The following is a 16,702-nucleotide window of genomic DNA, read 5'->3' on the forward strand; positions in this document are numbered from 1 at the left end:
TTTGGATGCTTCAAGATGCTGTTCCAGCCACTTGTCTCGGGGACAGTCACAGGTTGCTACAAGACGTAGATCGCATGGCGCCACGGATCGGACGTCGACTACTGGTACTATGCTGTCGGCTATCATCTGCTGTGGGTGATGACTGACGAGTCTAGTGTCAGCCACGTCGGCAAATCAGGGAGACGACCCATGTTAATTACTTACTTACCATCATTGTTATCCCTGGGTTAAATGAGCGAAAGGGACGAGCACGTCAGGATCACAGAGTCCCTCCCAGTGGAAAGAATTCGCTGGTGGCCAGCCCAGCAATTCCAGACCTCTCGCTGTGTTGCGTGCTCTTGTTGCTTTCTCTTCTCGATCCAGTCGGCTTCCAGGCCGTTGTTTTTGGACTCATCCATGACACTTCTGAATTCTTTATGCGTCCCTCTCTCTCAAGTCTGAACATTTATGAAGTACAGCAACTCCGAGCTAGCCGTTGAAAACGAAAGAGACTTCTCCGCTGCCAATTCTTCAACAGGGGACGCGATGGTCAGACCTGCAGCATGACATGTCACTACATCGCATCGCACAGACGGAATCCTCAAGTTTCTCATCGATTGCTCTTGCTCACGTGACAATATGATCTATCTAACTGCTTTCCAGGTCAATCAGCTCTGTGACTGTGAGTGATCGATCAGGTTTAGTTATAATTAAGCGCTTCCAGATCCAGAGCTGGTGCGCGGTAAAAACTATTCAAATCAAAGCTGATCAAAGTCTCACCCATGTAGTAAAGGGTAAAGACAAGCCGAAGCGACAAGAACTGACCCAGATGCGGTATACTGGACAAAGGCATTTGCCAGACGAATATAATACAAATTTGCAAGCATCTGCACGCAACCTGCTTGCTAATGGCGACCCTAATCAAACAAAGGCTAATCAGATGCAGGGTGAATGAATGAATGAAAGTGTGATGCAGTGGCATGTGACCTCATGTGCAGGCAGCAAAGCACTGACCAACCAGTAAGCTACAAGAAGAAGGGATCAGCTATTCTTCCAGTGACCAACCAGTAAAGCATTTAGGAATCAGGAATGGACGACCGGTGTGGATTGAACAGGATGCAGTAGAGTAGACAAAAACCGTACTTGCATTTGCTGGATTCCTTGCCTTTAAAACTGCAAGTATTGGCTGGGGACATGTTAGTCACAGCACCATGCTGCTACACTTGTGTGTGTGATTCAAGTATCAAGTGTCCTAACAGAATGGTGCTCGCATATATATAATACAACCAAAGAGCAATGAGATTGAACAAGAGGGGAAAGAATGTAATGGGAACATGGTTAATGTCGCTACTCTCTAGTGGCAATCCATACAACCTCATACTCCGCTCTAGTATCGCGCTGCTGTTCATCATCTGTACCGATGGTGCTCACGCTTGCTGAAGCTCCCATCTTCCTTGGAGCTGTATCTGTCTGAACCCTCCCTTCCGGCCTTCTTATCCTGTACATATCAATGTAATTGGCAGTGTGATTACAACTGTTCAGTAAACGAACGGCGAAAGAAATGGCTAAGGGTTCAGACATACATCTCGGAATAGGAGGTCATCCATTTCGAGCATGTGAATTACATGCCCCATTTTAGGCCTCTTGTTGGCATCAGGGTCGACGCAGCGTAGCGCAACGAGCAGTGCCCGCTTTAGTGTTTTGGGAGAAGGCTTTACAGCCATCTTAGGGTCCACTACTTCCTCCGCTTTCCTCTCGGCAACCATGGTCTTGAGCCATTCAACCAAGTTCACCTGCACAGACATGATAGAGTTCAGCTTTGCCGAACCTTGATATTCTGGATAAAGAAAGTTATAAGGAAATCAACTACACTAACCTCTCCAGCTGGTCTTGTATAATCTACAGGAGATCTACCAGTGATGATCTCCATTATAAGTACACCAAAACTATAGACATCACTCCTCTCATTTAACATCCCAGTGCTGGCGTATTCAGGTGCCACATAACTGCAACAATACAAACAGTTCAGTAATGACAAGATCTAGCTTCATTGCAGTCGATTGAGTAGCAATATGTACGGAAGGAGTCTAACTACTGACCCAAAGGTTCCCATAACACGGGTTGTAACATAGCTTTTCTCTGAGCACAATAGCTTCGCGAGCCCAAAATCCGACACTTTAGCATTCCACTGCTGATCAAGAAGAATATTGCTAGCTTTGATGTCACGGTGGACAACCTTCGGTTCCAGCCCCTCATGAAGATAGGCCAGCCTGGTATGTAGAAGTTGTATGTCAGTTTTCGAATATTTCACCCTCATATGCAACTTTATAAAAAAACGATGTGGTTGTTTAACCAAAGCTAAATATTGCTTCCAGGCAAAGATGCTGGCTAGTGCACATGATGCTTGAGTTGGATTTTGACAGGTAAACAGAATATCAAGAATGCAGTGTAAGCATTTACAAACAGTTCCACTGCCTATGGACGAATCACAACAACCCTGGTGCTCTGAATAAAATAAAGCAAGCTGGCAACAGGAAGCAAAAAAGAAAGAACCATTGAAGATAAGCACATGCAGTGTCCTGAGGATATTTACACCTTTTTCTTTGTATTTAAACTGGCTGGATATAGGAATTGTTTTCAGGATCATAATGAAAAGAGTATCATGCATAATGGGAAAAACATTATTTTTTTTCCGATATGCCAGACATAGGTTACAATGGACTGTCTCTTTCTCAAACTTCTTAAAAGGGAATGTGCGCATGACAAGTAATAGGTCCTAACAAACTAGTAGTATAGTGAAGCAACAGAGTTCCATCGAAAACAAACTCTCACCTTAACTAGGCTCCATCACCCCAACCAAGATGCATGACCCGTAACAGAACGTAGCTAATCATGCCAGCTCAGATAGTGTGACATCGATTGTTGGAGTACTTTTGACAAGTGCAATTCTCAAATTCTAGCTAAAAGATTGAAAGGCTTGAGCTCTCCTAAAATCTAAAATTCTAAATTGTTCTGGCCTATATTTGCTCACTATATTAATTCCGTCCACACAAGTTAACCAGTATACAACACTCGGCAAAATATGAACCCAAGAACAAATTAAGCAATAGCACTAAATAGAACCAACAGAAGCATTACCCTTTAGCAGTTGCAAGCATAATGTTCATCCTGATGTCCCACGTTAGTGGGCTCACTTCCCCAACATCACCATGAAGCCACTGATCAAGATTACCATTGTCCACATACTCATACACAAGCATCCTGTTCAAGCACAGACAGTGATATACTGATATGAATCAGCTTCCATGATTGAGAAGAATCTAAACTGAGAAGAGTAGGTGTTACAGAATGATGAAAAGATTGCATTGTACCTGTAAGCACCTTCTACGCAGTAGCCAAGCAACCTGACGAGATTCTTGTGCCGAACACGACCGATTGCTTCGACCTCCACCTTGAATTCCTTCTCAGCCTGGCCCCTGGTGTAGAAGTTAAAAAATGAGAATTTTATCAGAAGGCAGGATGAAATAAGGGTGAGAAATGAAACGGCAATATAATCATAGAGAAGTGTGCCCTATTCAAATTTGTGTCACAGAAATCGAGAAGAATCGAATGGACGTGGGCACACAGAAAGAGAGGTCATGATTATAGCAATTTGAAAGTTCTTGAGCCCCACAAACCAACCTTTCATCAGCAAAGCATCCCAAGAGCAGCAAACTTGCAAGACCAAAATCTGAGCAAACACAGGTGAAGGAAGAGTGGATTTCTTCAATTGGAAATAGGACATGAATTCACATCCCAATCCACAAATTTGCAGAAACTTTACTCGTCGGACCGCCAAATGTTTCAACCGCACTCAGGTACGCAGTCACCCGATTCAGGGAAAGAACCAGCAGAGGGGGAGATTTTTTACCCCTTCCAAATCAAATCACGCAGCAGGAGACAAAGACAATCACAATCGTGTAAGAGGGGACGTTCCTGGATCCCAACAATCTTCGGGGACGAAACCAAAATTCAAACCAGCATGAATCGAAAGACAACAGATTCGTGCCCCCATCCAATCTGAAAGATGAAATGAGCAAAATAGGCAAAGAACCTTCCATGAAAGAAGGCACCAAATTATCACCTATTGTTGAGCAGGTTCTTGACGGCGATCATGGTGGAATCGTGCAACGTGCCCCTGTACACGATCCCGTAGCCGCCCTCCCCGATCACATTCTCCTCGGCGAGCCCGTCCGTGGCCTCCTCCAGCTCACGGAGCGTGAACCAGTGGCCCCACCCGAGGTGCGAGACCTCCGGCGCCCCCGCGGCGCTCCCGGTGCTCCTCGGCGTGGCCCCGTCCCGCTCGCTCCCGCCGCTCGTCGTGGCCGACATGCCGCTGCCCGGCGTCTTCCGCGCGGGTGGCACCGGGACCTGCGCCCTGTGCTGCGGCGGCGACGTCACCGGCGGCTCTGCTTTCGCCAGCTGCACCGCGGGCTGCGGCGCCGGAGGCGGCGTCTGCGGCTGCTGCTGCTGGCGTCGGACGATCTCCTGGATGTCCTTGGTGGGCGTGGCCTGCTGCAGGTGCTGCTTGAGCAGCTTGGTGTCGGCGGGGTAGAGGTTGGCCGCGAGCACCTCGTCGCGTCGGCGGCGGCGGCGCGAGAGGCAGACGAAGATGAGGAGGAGCACGAGGACGATGGCGGCGCCGACGGCTATGCCGATGAGCACCCAGAGGCGGAGCCCGAAGACCGGCGTCTGCTGCGACAGCCAGCCGTTGAGGTACCCCGCGCTCCAGTCCGACGGCGCGTCGCCCTGCTTGCGGTGATGCCCCGGCGCCGGCGGCGCCTCCGCCAGCAGCCTCCTCCACGCCGACGCCGCCATCGCCGCCGAAGCTGATGAGACGGAGAGAGGGGAGAGGAGAGAGAGAGAGATAGAGCCCCCCTTTGGCTTTGGATTCTTGCCTGCCGCTGCTTACATATGCATGCGACGGACTCGCTTGGCACGAGAGAGAGAGAGAGAGAGAGAGAGAGAGAGAGAGAGAGAGTGAGAAGAGATGAAGGCGAAGGGGGAAGGGAGCGTGTTGGGGGAGGTTTCGATGGGTGGGTGTAGCATTTGTCTGCGGGGGTGTGGGGTAGTGTGCTGCGGTGGCCGTTAGCTTTGGGGTTGCTTTATCGGCGCGCTTCTTATGACAGGTGGGCCCTACTGTCACGCTGACCCAGTGACAGTGAGGTTCGTGCGAGGTCCCTCCCCTCAGTGCGAGCGCCACTGAAATTTGATCTTTTTTCTGAGACAGACATTGTTTGGAAAAAAAAAATGTTTGAAAGCTCTGCTTCCATCCATTCGATGGACTCGTCAGTAGGAGTATTGAAGAGTTCGCGAAGATTGAGCAGCAGCAAACCTTTTTTTTCCTTTGGTTTGCGAAGTTATTGTGCTGCAAATCGGGAGCGCGCTTTGGTTCTTTAGAGAAAGGTCATGGCACTGATTGATGATTAGCTAATGACAATTCTTATCCCATCTTGGTGGCCGACGAAAACGACGTTGCGTCCTCCGATCCTCGGTGATTATTCTACTACTGTACCATCATTGATAGACTTTGGATTTTTTTAGAATCAATTTTAGGTACCTGGCTGCTATTTATGTTGACGTGTCATACGGTTGGCACTTGACAAAGGCTACATAAAGCCGGTGAACTGTACAAAAGCAAACTCACAGATACTAGCAGTATTATTCGGAATAAACAAACAAATTAGGATTTGTCATCATCCATGCCAAAATCCAACGTAGTATATCGCGTGCAAATGCCAAACGGGTCCAGCTACAAGATACGTATTAGCTCTGCAACATCTACTAATGCTGATGGCATTTGCTCCTGCGTAATCCATTCAGCCACAGGTATGCCTAGGCATGCAGATAATATGGCCTTAATCGTGCTCAGGTTCCATGGTCTCCGCCAGTTACCTGTCGGGATACGCGTTAGGTGCTGTCAGATGGCGCCGTGACAGCTCGGCGGCACGGGGCCACAAGACTCACAGGCACCCCGGGGCCCTGGCTGGCCGTGCCCGAGACGAGATCGATCGGAGATGACCGCGTGCACCGGGCGTCCAACCTCCATCGCGGTGGACGGTCCATCTCATCTCACGCTCGGCGGCTTTGGCAATTGGCGACGTCTCGAGGAACCGAGCCGACTGACACCGCGTCTCGATCGCCAGCATGCGTCCCCGGGGAGTTGGGGCTGTTTCGATGGATGGATCGGCAGCCAGCTTGTTGCATGGCGGCGTCCGGGAGACTATCGCTACTGATGGATGGGTGCCATGGCATCAGGGGGCAGGGTGCTTTCCCTGCCAGTGACCCGAGCATTCCGTCCCTCATCAAGCAACAGAAATTATCCCTTGCGTTGCGTATGCCTGGAATAACCAGCAGGCAGAGATTAATCACTTCACAGCAAAGAAGAGTTCTGGTCAAGCCTGTTGCAATTGCAAGACGATGGAATCACACCTTTTGCTGCGGAAATGCCGGGCAACCGGAATAAGTCAGCGCTTAACGGACTACTAGTAGATTACTAGTCCACACCGTCACCAACCATATGGTACAAAACAAAACACACCAAGTTACTAGATGAACACTTGCTACCAAACAAGCACAACAGACAAGAAATGCTAGCATGGCTAGCACTACGAGCAAACTGATGTAGTAGCGATGTGCCTTGCTGATCCGTACATGGTATTGCAAGTTGGGAGGGCGTTAACTTATGCTTAAACTACAGCTAATCATGGTCCTGTTGTTGTTGGGACACAGGCAAACAAGTATTATTGACTCATGGTACAAGCCTGCCTGAAAGTCGCTGTGAAATTTACATTGCAGCCGGAATAATCCAACAAGTTAAATACACTCGTACGTACACCTGTCCTCACCAAATTTTACGGCCTGTCTACCAACAGCAGTGACTCCGGCACTTGTGTTGCATATAGTATAGTACTTGCATGTTGTAGTGCTGCTGCACGGCGGAGCTTGCTGGATGTACTGCAGGAGATGAACGGAGTAACGAGATTACCCAGAATGGTGCATCTTTCCCAGAATGGTGCATCTTTCTGTCGGTTCAACAGGAAGACAAAGCCTGACGAACTAGCAGAAGAAATCGACTGCGCCAGGAAGAACTGAAAATTTGGTTGGCAGAAAGCCAAAATGCTCCCCATCAGATTGCACAAAGATGTCACCGCTAGCCGTCACCTCTGATACTTCGATTGACTGAACCCTGCAAAAGCATGCTATCACTTAGATGAAGATGAATCGACAGCCACTAAAGGATAAATAAAACAGGTATCTTTGTTAAAAGGCTTCAAAGTTCAAAACACTAAGAACTCAGTTCAGGAGAAAAGAAATTGAGCTTCCAATAAAATTCCCTCCACAATATGGACCTCCGCCAGACATTCTAACGTGTGTTGCCAATGAGTAAGGCTAACAGAATGTATTTTCAGCGTCATGAACCTGTCAGATGTCTGACCTATAGATTACAGCATAGGTCAAATAAACTTAGGTATAAAAGTTGCAGACCACTAGTGAGTATTAGTGCATGAAGCCAGAAGGTATTTTACCCATTTATTCTTAGCATTTCAACTTTCAGGAACACAGTAATTACAACTTTCCACTTCAGGATTTCCCAGCTGGGGCCTCTTTAAGAAAATTATTCCACTACCTTCCTTCGCAGCATAAAAAGCAATATGCTACCCAAAGGACTTTGTGTCTCTTCAATTAAGGTTAGCTTTCCATAAGTAAATCATGCAAGCAAAGAGAATAAATTCATGTGTTTTTAGAGAAGACAACGAATCATTTCATTGTTGGTATGCTTACTTCCACAAAGGAAAGAACCTTCATGATGAGATTCAAGGTTTATGTTTACCTTATTGACGACACACCATTCACAGACAGATGCGTGCCTCCATACAGCCTGTGTAGCTTCAGAAGAAAGTCATACCATTTGAAATCTTGAAGAATAACAACCTATAAATTACAACTAGTTAGAAAAGGCTACAATGTCTTAGTATTTACTAAAAACTTTAAACATAAATACTGATCATGTGAGTTACCTCAAGGTCACCGCTAACGGGATCAGCTGTTGGTGTTATCTTCATACCACCACCAAAGTACTTGGCATTTCCTATGCATAGAGCAGTGACTTTATGGACAGTTCTCCATTCTCCCCCATTTACCTATCATGTGCAGTTGCAGAGAGGTGGGGTTAGAGTGAGCAAAAGAATGCTTAAAAGCATGCAACTACTCTTCCAAAAGAAACCAAGATCAAAGCTCACCTTTATTCTCATATCTTGATTATTATGTCCCCAAAAGGCTCTTAAAGCTCCAAACACATAGCATAAGTTGCCAAATCTCTTGTACATAGATGCAAAATAGCCTGCCTTAGCACTCCTGCAGGTACACCATTTTTCTTCTTTTGAAATTGTCCGCTGAATATATGTTCCGTATGGCTATGTTTCACTTACAAATGGGTGTCAGCGACATTAACAAAGAAGTGTGGTTCTCTGTTTGGACCCTCCATCACGCCTATGTCTAGCTTTGATTTTACTCCTGCAAAAAAGATCCATATTTTATCTCAGATTTAGAGATTAAAAATCTATCAAGTAAACAACCATAATATTACACGACAACCCTTAGTTCCACAAATGTCAGAAAAGGATGGACAGTGGACCAGAGAAGTCGTATAATTTCTATGTTTGACTGGTGCGAAGTTTTTATCTCTCTTAAGTTAAGAATACTGCAATAAGTAATACAGGACACATAATACTGAATCACTATGTTCTGTTTACAGCATATTCATGTATTTTACTAGTTAATAGGGGAAGAACTACAATTGTTCATCCATTAACATAAAAAGACATAAATAGCACTTCAAACACCATAAAGAAAGAAAGTATCAAGGAAGAAACCTCTCTCGATCCGATCAATCGCGTCACGAGGATCATTCGTCCTGGATTAAAAAAACAATAACACCAATTTAATGAAAATAGAGGCTAACAAATAACCATGTCATGTGTAGATCAAGCAGGAAAGGAAACAAACATACCAGCTAAATGTCCTGGCAAAATCTGAGCCAGTTCCAAGTGGAATAAGCTGTCAGAGTCAGTGTATAAAACAAACAATTTAGAACATAATTATTCCTATAGTTTAAGTATCTAAAAGCAAAAGGGGCATGGCATATGGGCACTCACACCAAGCGCCGTTGAATGGTCAGGCCCTCGATCAAGAGCACACACTGGACTTCCTTTCCAAAAGAAGCCATTCACCACCTACATATTCAAAATAATATCCCCAACTCTATGACCTTATGCACTCCCAATTTCAATAGTTGGAAAATGTAAAGTAGTTTTAGAGGTTGTACAAACAATCTACACAATTCCAACTATATTTAGCATGGTTATACAAACAATCTACACACAATTCCAACTATATTACAAACAATCTACACACATGAATACCTCATGAAGCGTACCATCGCCGCCAACAGCGATCACTGCATCAGCCCCATCCTTTATAGCCTGCAGTAAGTACACTATCACTAGTGCTTAGAAGAAAGACCGTCGCCAAGTGGAGCTCAGTATTTAACAAGGGGACACGCACACACCTCCCTTGTGACATCTATGGCGTGGGACGGGCCCGAAGTGATGCACTCGCAAATCTGATCAGCCAACACCAACAAACGAAAACATTCTGTGAGAGTGAGACCGCCTAATCACCACCAGATCTGAGACCAAACGCGGGTTTCAGTCGGCAATTACAAATCCCGGAGTGGAAGTAATCATCTCGCGATCTGAAAGCTATGGACAGCGGGCTTACGTTGCACTGGTCGGCGAGGCGGGTGCGGAGGTGCGGGAGCAACTGCTTCCACTGCTTGCCCGTGCGGCCATTGGCGCCTGCACCGCGGAGTACGCGCAACGAGAACGGCGTTCAGTGCGCAAATTCGTAAGGGTGCTAGCGGAGGCGGAGGGGGAGCGTACCGGAGGGGTTGACGACGAAAACGAAGTCGCCGCGCCGGCGGTGGGAGGCGGCGACGCGGTCGGAGGTGAGACCGCCGGCGCTGGGTTGGGAGTGGGAGTGCGAGGAGGCACGCGGGAGGATCAGCGACGCCCTCGGTGTCGCCGGCGCGGCCATGTCGCCGCTTGCCGCTTATCCCCCGCCTTGGCTTTTTTTTTTTCCGAGTATTTTTACTCCTTGGCTTTGGTGAAGGAAACACACTGCCGTGTGAGTGTGACGTGAAAGGCGCCGCCGGCTGCCCAAGTACGACATGTGAAGGATGAAGCAGACTTCCTTAATCACGTGTCCCTGTGGTTCAATTCTGGCCTGCTGATTCATGTGCAGTCACCACTTACCAGTCAGTTGTCTATTCAGATGATCATAAACCCGGCACGCCTCATCAGGTTTTAGGTGTTTTCATACCGAAGATTTCTCGCACGAATTCGAATTGCAGCAATGCATTGGCCTAGGAGATAGACTTTCTGAAATTGAATGGCAGATTAGTTTCTTTTGATGAGTTTGACAGTACATTCTCTGAATGTAGAGGGATGGCAGATTGATGTACATGGCCAGACAGCAAGACGATAATGCAACGTGCAAAACAATTTGCAAGCAAAGAAGTAGCATACATAGCACAATCACGTCCGGTTTATATTTCCGCGGTTTGTAGACTAAGGCCCAGCAAGAACAGCTAGAGATACATCGAATGTACTGCAAACATATAGATTAGCAGCTCTGCACCTAACAAAATTTTGCAAAATTCAACCTCCGCATCTGCAAAGGGTTTGATTCCTTATCTATACTACAGAGCTCAATGTGTCCTACTTCTGATACAAATCTCAAGCAACAACAAATATGAGCACCGGACACCTCAACCCTGCACTGCTCTGCCCCAAGACTCCGTATCTGCTTCACTTTCAAGACACAAGATGTACTTTCTTGCCGTCCACGTTGAATTTCCTGCTCCCCTGAAGCTGCAGGACACAATGAGATGGAACAGAAATCAACACTGAGAAGCAAAATAACCATTCCTCAATCGAAAAAGAGCAACGATGCAACTAATGTTACTGACAGCTTATGATACATCAGCAAATAACCATAGTAGCTAATGCCTAAATAGTAAATACTGTTTAGAGAAACAGACAGCAAGAGTTGGCTCCTTTACATTTTTTGGCAGGATAGATATTCAATGCAACTGATCATGTGTAGAGATATATATGTGCATACCTTCTTCTTCAGAAACAACATAGCTTCACGTCTACAAGAGAAGCTGGAGAATACAGCATTTGAACGTTCTTCGACAGCTACCTTAAGATCCTTCAATTTCATCGACTGAGATGGGGCCTGGAAAGAAAAAATAGTCAGTAGCCATCATATACCAGACCACAGCACATTAAGTACTCACAGAGAAGACAGACTATACCTCACGAAGTATTCTTTTGCAAAGTTTCTTGACCTTGGTTTTGGATTTAATGTCCGCGTGCAATACTTTATCTGTATTCTTCTCTGTGTCAATCAATTCAACAGTAGTGGCAGGTTGTTCCTCATTGTCATCTTCTTCAATTTCTGAATATTCATCGGATTGGGCTGAACTATCTTCATCACTATCACCAAATGAAGTTTTATTTCCCTTCCAACGATGGCCAGCAATTTTCATTGGCAGGCCCTTGATGCCAAGACCCTGCTTGCCTGAAGTAGCTTTATCCTGCAGCAAAACACCATGCAGATATTAAGAATTCAGGTACATTTAATTGTTTTAAAGAACATGTCTGTTATGTAATCATGCGCACAATTATCAGCATAATAAACTAACATCTAGGTTTGTTCATCAAGTAAAAATGGCATAATGTAATCTCTGCGGAGTGAAATGAATTGATAATTTTGCTTAAGAGGTAGTTGAAACTTGAAAGACTGTAAAATCACATCTTGAGTGCACTCAGCATTGTCAACATCACATCTCCTCCAAATTCAAAAACTTAAATAGCAAGATCGCTTTCAAACATTACTGATAATCTGTGTACAGCGCATCATACCAACCTGAACAAGGTTGTACAGATTTTCTTGATCTTCCTCCGCAAATGTCTGGCGGACATTAGAAGGATCTTTTCGTGAAGATTTTCTTTTACGAGATGTTGCTCCAAGAAACCCTCCTGACACAAATCCAAATTTGTGGCCCCACCAGTTTACATCTTCAGCTTGGGATACTGCACCAGCAAAAAGTTCACAAAGCAAGTTACTAAAACCTCGATGAAATTAGTAGTTTAGCACACAATGAAGAGAAGGTACAAATGTAAGAGGACAACAAGCATGCATTTTTTTCCTTATTCAGCAGCGCTAGATGTAGATACAGTACCTATTTGTTCTAATAAGCACGAGACTACAATATAGCAAACAAAACATAAAATCATAGTAATATACCTATTTGTTCTAATAAGCACAAGACTACAACATAGCAAACAAAACATAAAATCATAGTAATATCTATTACATGCTAAGTAGACAATCTAAAATTCCCAGGTGTAATTTTTGGAAGCAGGAAAGGGTGAGCCTGACTATTGTACTTGTACTTCCGGTTTAAAAGAACAAAAAAATCGCATAACCAACCTGATTTCATTTCAAGAACTCAAATTTCAATACCTAATGTGCATGCCATGGCATATTTAGATCACTGTTTGTTTAACTCCTAGAATGTAGTCCTAGCATTGTACTAAAAGTAAGGCACCTCAGATCAATAAGGAAATAACAGGCCAAAAGCTTGTGCAACATAGTTAAGCCAGGGGGGAAAACAGCTGGTGAAATTGAAAACCATATAACGGCTTAGTGCTGACCAGCATCTGGGCAGATGATAGGATCAGGTTCATCCAAGCATGTAGATTCAACTTTCTGATCCACTTGGCAATTATCTTCATTTTTGCGTACCTGTGCCAAGACAAGTTGCTTTAGAGATCCAAACAAGGCAAATTATCTAATAATCTCTTCATGAGAATTGTAGCTTAAGTTTCAAATGCTCGCAGTGAAATCCAGCAGAGTAGCAGTTATCACTCTTAACAAATGAGACTTAAGACACGCAAACAGTTCAAGAAATAAATGATCATAGATGACAACCAGATTATTTAAGAAAGAAATAACCACATATAAAGAAATCACTCACAAGTATGCCTTGAAGATCTATTGCTGAATAAGAACTCACACTTTTCCCCCTCTCTCTTTTCTTGTATCTGAAAAAAAAGGGATATCATGTAGGAAAGAATGAAATAAGTTGAGGAATCAAAATCTTTAGGATTAGGTTCAGACCAACCTTCCTTGAGGTCGAGTAACTTTAGTAACTTCATCATTTGCTGGTTTGTCTTTCTTGGGTGTGCTGTCAGGCGAATCACTTACAGCTGCAGTTTCTGGGGGACAAAAAGAGTAGAGGGTATAATTAATAAGAAGTTAAGATCATTACAAAATGAGAAATAAAACCAATATGCAAGATATACCTTCTTGAATAGGATTAGCTGATTGCTACTCTTGCGGAGAGAAATAACCACAAAATCACAAGAAAAAGATGAGAACAGTTATTAGACATTGTAAACCGAAATTTAGTCAGTGCAGCTGAAATGGTGATTTTTATGTGCCGTACCACTTTCAGTTTCTTCAGTATGTTGTCAAATTGGGTGGTATCATATACCCATTTGTCACGAGGATTATCTACACCAACACCTGCACAAATATCAGAGTCATGCATCAACAAACTCAGCTGTGGCCATTTAGGAAGAAAACTTCTTTGTTGAGTGACCCTTTGGCATTTCTGGAAGAAGAGAGCAGACCTAGAGTATCCTGCTTGTTTTTCACCCTAACATGACCCTTTATGCCCTGTTTGTCTTTGCCAAGGCCTTCACCTTCTTCCCATCCCTAAAACAGTATTATTCATAGCACGATCAGTATATATTCTGAATTAAGTTGGAAGCAGAGCACAGCTTGGAAAAAGCAACCAAATTACAGAAAGCACAGTTCATCCGTTCATCCTAGGGATTATTTGCATCGTACCGCTAACGAATTGTTCATGGCTCAAGCTGTAATATGATTACGATCACCTTAATCCACATGCCAATAGAAAAATTGCACAAGAACGGGACTGGATCGCGTACCATTTGTTTCATGAGGCGGAAGGCGGCGGACTGCCGCGCGATCCCTACGTAGCATGTGGACGCCTCCGGTGCAGCCATGGCGCCTGCGCTGCGTGGGGTCGTCGCGGCGTTCGCCGCCGCCGGGATGGTGCCGCGCTCTCCTGGGTTGCCGGAGGGGGGGCGGAGAGGGAAACCCTAGTGGGGCGAGGGAAAGCGTTTTGAGGCCGTGTCTTTTGCCTGGAGATCCGTGCTCGGCGGAGTTGGTGAGGAACGGGCCACCGCGCAACAACGGGCGGGAAGGGGTTAATGGACCGAGCCTTTTGGTCGGTTTTGCGAAGTTGGGTCTGCTTTTCTTTTCTGGGCCTATTCCGTCGGCCTAGTGTGCTGTCACACAATCAAACCGTGGTGCCCTGCCCACCCACCGCCGCGTAGGGAAGGGCCTAATGGGCTTGCCTTTCGTCAGCCTCTGTTGGTTCTTCTTTTCTGGAGCCTAGGGGGAAGTTCCAATTTTCACCCTCCTCCAAATATATGCAACTATAAAACCGGATGGGGAGGACATCCAACTGTCAAAATGGGGAAAATAGTCTTTAGGTAGTTTCAAGGGTGATTTTGCATTTTTATATTAAATTTAAAAGCTTTGATTTAGTAAAAAAAATTATAACTAATTCATTTCAAATCCAAAAATTATGAATTTGGTACCAAAATTTTTTAAAAAATGTAGGCTATTTGTTGGCATTCTATTTGGAGTTATTCGCATCATATTTGCTACTATTTCTAGTATTTTATTTCTCGTAATAAAACACAAGGAACATGGAACATGAACAACTAAGATTCAAATAATGCCAAATAGAACACCAACAGATGTGTTACATTTTCTGAAAAATTTTTGCACCAATTTGATATTTTTATCTAATTTGAAATGAATTAGTTATGAATTTTTTAATTCAACCTAAACTTTTAAAATTTCTAGAAAATGCAAAACCGCTCTTGAAACCACCCAAATGGTCAAATTTAGTTTTGACAGTTGGATGTACCTCCGTGTTCGTTTTTGTAGTTGCGGGTTGAAAATTAGACTTGTGTTATAGGTGAAGGGTGAAAATTGGACTTTCCTCATTTGGTAACGATCGGTCCAGTGATAGTTGGGATAATTCCATGTATGCCATTGCAATTTTCAATAATTTAAAAAGTTCCCCCACCTGTCAGTGACACAATCGATAGCAAATTTCCAATTCTCAAAAATTGTAATGGTGTGAATCCAACTATGATAGTTTGTCTTGGGCGAACACCCCGGACAGTGAGCACGACGCAACTGATGTTAGAAAAAGGCAATCGATGTAAGGTCAGACACTTCAGCTGAATTCTAGTTTTCTTGGTAACAATCTCAAATGAACTCTCTCTCTCTCTCTCTCTCTCTGTTCTCTCAACTTGTGCCTGTGGTGCTCCACTGTTCTTACGTAATTCACCACTAAACAGATGCGTGCACGGTAGAGGTGACCTCGACTAAAGTTAAAGACCGGAAAATTTGCAAAGATTTACGGGGTCCTTTGTCCCAAACCCTGTCAACGAGGTAGGCGATCGTCCACTTATACGAAGGCCTGAATTTTCAGTGATTCTTCACCAGTTCACCTGCACGGCTGCACCTTGTTCAAGAGGCCGTAGTCTGCAGGTGACTGTCAGTGCCATGGCCGGACTCGGGCCTCGGGGACAGTGGCCGTTCAAGATCTGTATGACATGCGGTCCGCCATGACCGGCTGCTCTTGCATGTTGTAGACTGAATGAAAGTTTAGTCTTTCAGAGTTCAGAACATGCCCGGTTTCGTGATGGAAAAGATCATCGATGCGCCGCCCACGCATCAGTTCAGTTGATCGACTAACCGAGGAAAATATCTTCTCGTTTGCCACATCAGCGAGATAATACGTGCGTCCCAATCATCGGTCGCAAAATTTTCCTCACTCGATCATGGCTTTCGTGATCCCCTGCATCTGCACACAGACCGTAGCCATATGAGGAAAACTGCGCGTGGCAACGTGGAGCCTTCAGCTGCGACCTCCCGTGTCCCGTCCCGCACTCATGTACATGTCCCATCCAACAATAATCCATGATCCATGTCATCCACCATCCGAGAGCGGCCAGAGCACCACTACTCACTAGGGCTCGCTCCTGTCACCGGCCAGCCACACCCCCGCGCGTCACCGTCGCCACCATGAAGAAGGCCACTCGCACTCACACCTCGCTTTCGCTCCGGCCGCTCGCCACCGCCATCACCCTGCAGCGCATGCATCAGTCACCAGGTGTCCGGACGACAGAGCTCGGCAGTGCGCGACCCCCGCCCCGGCCGCGCCCGCGTCGACGTCGTCGTCGTGCCTCCTTGTATATTCGCCATGAGGGAGGTGTGGCCGTCGGCAAGTGCGATCGGTAGTGGGGCGGCAGACCACCAAAATAGGCGACGCTGGACAGCGCAGGGCTCCTGTGCTGACACGTATATACGTCGAGGAATGCGTTCTGAGAGCGCACGACGGTAAAAGAATACTTGAGTGCCGGACTAGATAGCGTTGGTCAATAGATTTCCTTTTTAGACGCGATGCTACATTGGGTCAATGGCAGGAGATCGAAGC

At 45.5% G+C, this 16,702-nt stretch overlaps 3 protein-coding genes across 3 annotated transcripts; all 3 read right to left on the reverse strand.

Annotated features, from left to right (window-relative positions):
- Positions 1 to 1,106: 1,106 nt before the first annotated feature.
- On the reverse strand, positions 1,107 to 5,023 carry LOC117838863 (probable serine/threonine-protein kinase At1g01540). Its single transcript, XM_034719049.2, has 7 exons — positions 4,103 to 5,023; positions 3,351 to 3,455; positions 3,118 to 3,240; positions 2,079 to 2,249; positions 1,856 to 1,985; positions 1,563 to 1,772; positions 1,107 to 1,477 (listed from the first exon to the last, which is right to left on the reverse strand). The coding sequence occupies exons 1-7, from the start codon at positions 4,834 to 4,836 to the stop codon at positions 1,388 to 1,390; spliced, it is 1,563 nt and encodes a 520-aa protein (XP_034574940.1). The 5' UTR covers positions 4,837 to 5,023; the 3' UTR covers positions 1,107 to 1,387.
- A 1,577-nt stretch (positions 5,024 to 6,600) lies between these two features.
- LOC117838385 (sphingoid long-chain bases kinase 2, mitochondrial) lies at positions 6,601 to 10,179 on the reverse strand. The gene is made up of 12 exons (XM_034718391.2): positions 9,963 to 10,179; positions 9,802 to 9,878; positions 9,590 to 9,643; positions 9,444 to 9,503; positions 9,177 to 9,254; positions 9,032 to 9,078; positions 8,895 to 8,935; positions 8,451 to 8,535; positions 8,262 to 8,376; positions 8,040 to 8,162; positions 7,853 to 7,953; positions 6,601 to 7,207 (listed from the first exon to the last, which is right to left on the reverse strand). The coding sequence occupies exons 1-12, from the start codon at positions 10,114 to 10,116 to the stop codon at positions 7,078 to 7,080; spliced, it is 1,065 nt and encodes a 354-aa protein (XP_034574282.1). The 5' UTR covers positions 10,117 to 10,179; the 3' UTR covers positions 6,601 to 7,077.
- A 404-nt stretch (positions 10,180 to 10,583) lies between these two features.
- LOC117838384 (G-patch domain-containing protein 1) lies at positions 10,584 to 14,293 on the reverse strand. Its single transcript, XM_034718390.2, has 11 exons — positions 14,109 to 14,293; positions 13,788 to 13,872; positions 13,601 to 13,680; positions 13,458 to 13,482; positions 13,277 to 13,370; positions 13,130 to 13,196; positions 12,807 to 12,897; positions 12,016 to 12,182; positions 11,402 to 11,683; positions 11,206 to 11,322; positions 10,584 to 10,952 (listed from the first exon to the last, which is right to left on the reverse strand). Exons 1-11 carry the CDS (start codon positions 14,184 to 14,186, stop codon positions 10,896 to 10,898), a joined length of 1,143 nt encoding a protein of 380 aa, XP_034574281.1. The 5' UTR covers positions 14,187 to 14,293; the 3' UTR covers positions 10,584 to 10,895.
- Between the last annotated feature and the right edge of the window lie 2,409 nt (positions 14,294 to 16,702).

The sequence above is a fragment of the Setaria viridis genome, chromosome 9, assembly GCF_005286985.2.
Source record: "Setaria viridis chromosome 9, Setaria_viridis_v4.0, whole genome shotgun sequence".
In the NCBI taxonomy this organism is placed as follows: domain Eukaryota; kingdom Viridiplantae; phylum Streptophyta; class Magnoliopsida; order Poales; family Poaceae; genus Setaria; species Setaria viridis.

Bases quoted from the DNA above. Each gene is read 5' to 3' on its own strand.
- LOC117838863 (XM_034719049.2), bottom strand. From the start codon at position 4,836: ATGGCGGCGTCGGCGTGGAGGAGGCTGCTGGCGGAGGCGCCGCCGGCG. The intron at 1,773-1,855 runs GTTAGTGTAGTT...ATGTCTGTGCAG, and splicing joins ATACAAGACCAGCTGGAGAG to GTGAACTTGGTTGAATGGCT. The intron at 1,478-1,562 runs GTATGTCTGAAC...TGATATGTACAG, and splicing joins ATGACCTCCTATTCCGAGAT to GATAAGAAGGCCGGAAGGGA.
- LOC117838385 (XM_034718391.2), bottom strand. From the start codon at position 10,116: ATGGCCGCGCCGGCGACACCGAGGGCGTCGCTGATCCTCCCGCGTGCC. The intron at 9,879-9,962 runs GTACGCTCCCCC...TCCGCGGTGCAG, and splicing joins TTTCGTCGTCAACCCCTCCG to GCGCCAATGGCCGCACGGGC. The intron at 8,936-9,031 runs GTATGTTTGTTT...TTTTTAATCCAG, and splicing joins TTTGCCAGGACATTTAGCTG to GACGAATGATCCTCGTGACG.
- LOC117838384 (XM_034718390.2), bottom strand. From the start codon at position 14,186: ATGGCTGCACCGGAGGCGTCCACATGCTACGTAGGGATCGCGCGGCAG. The intron at 13,873-14,108 runs GTACGCGATCCA...ATACTGTTTTAG, and splicing joins TCCGCCTCATGAAACAAATG to GGATGGGAAGAAGGTGAAGG. The intron at 13,197-13,276 runs GTTGGTCTGAAC...CTTTTTTTTCAG, and splicing joins GTTACTCGACCTCAAGGAAG to ATACAAGAAAAGAGAGAGGG.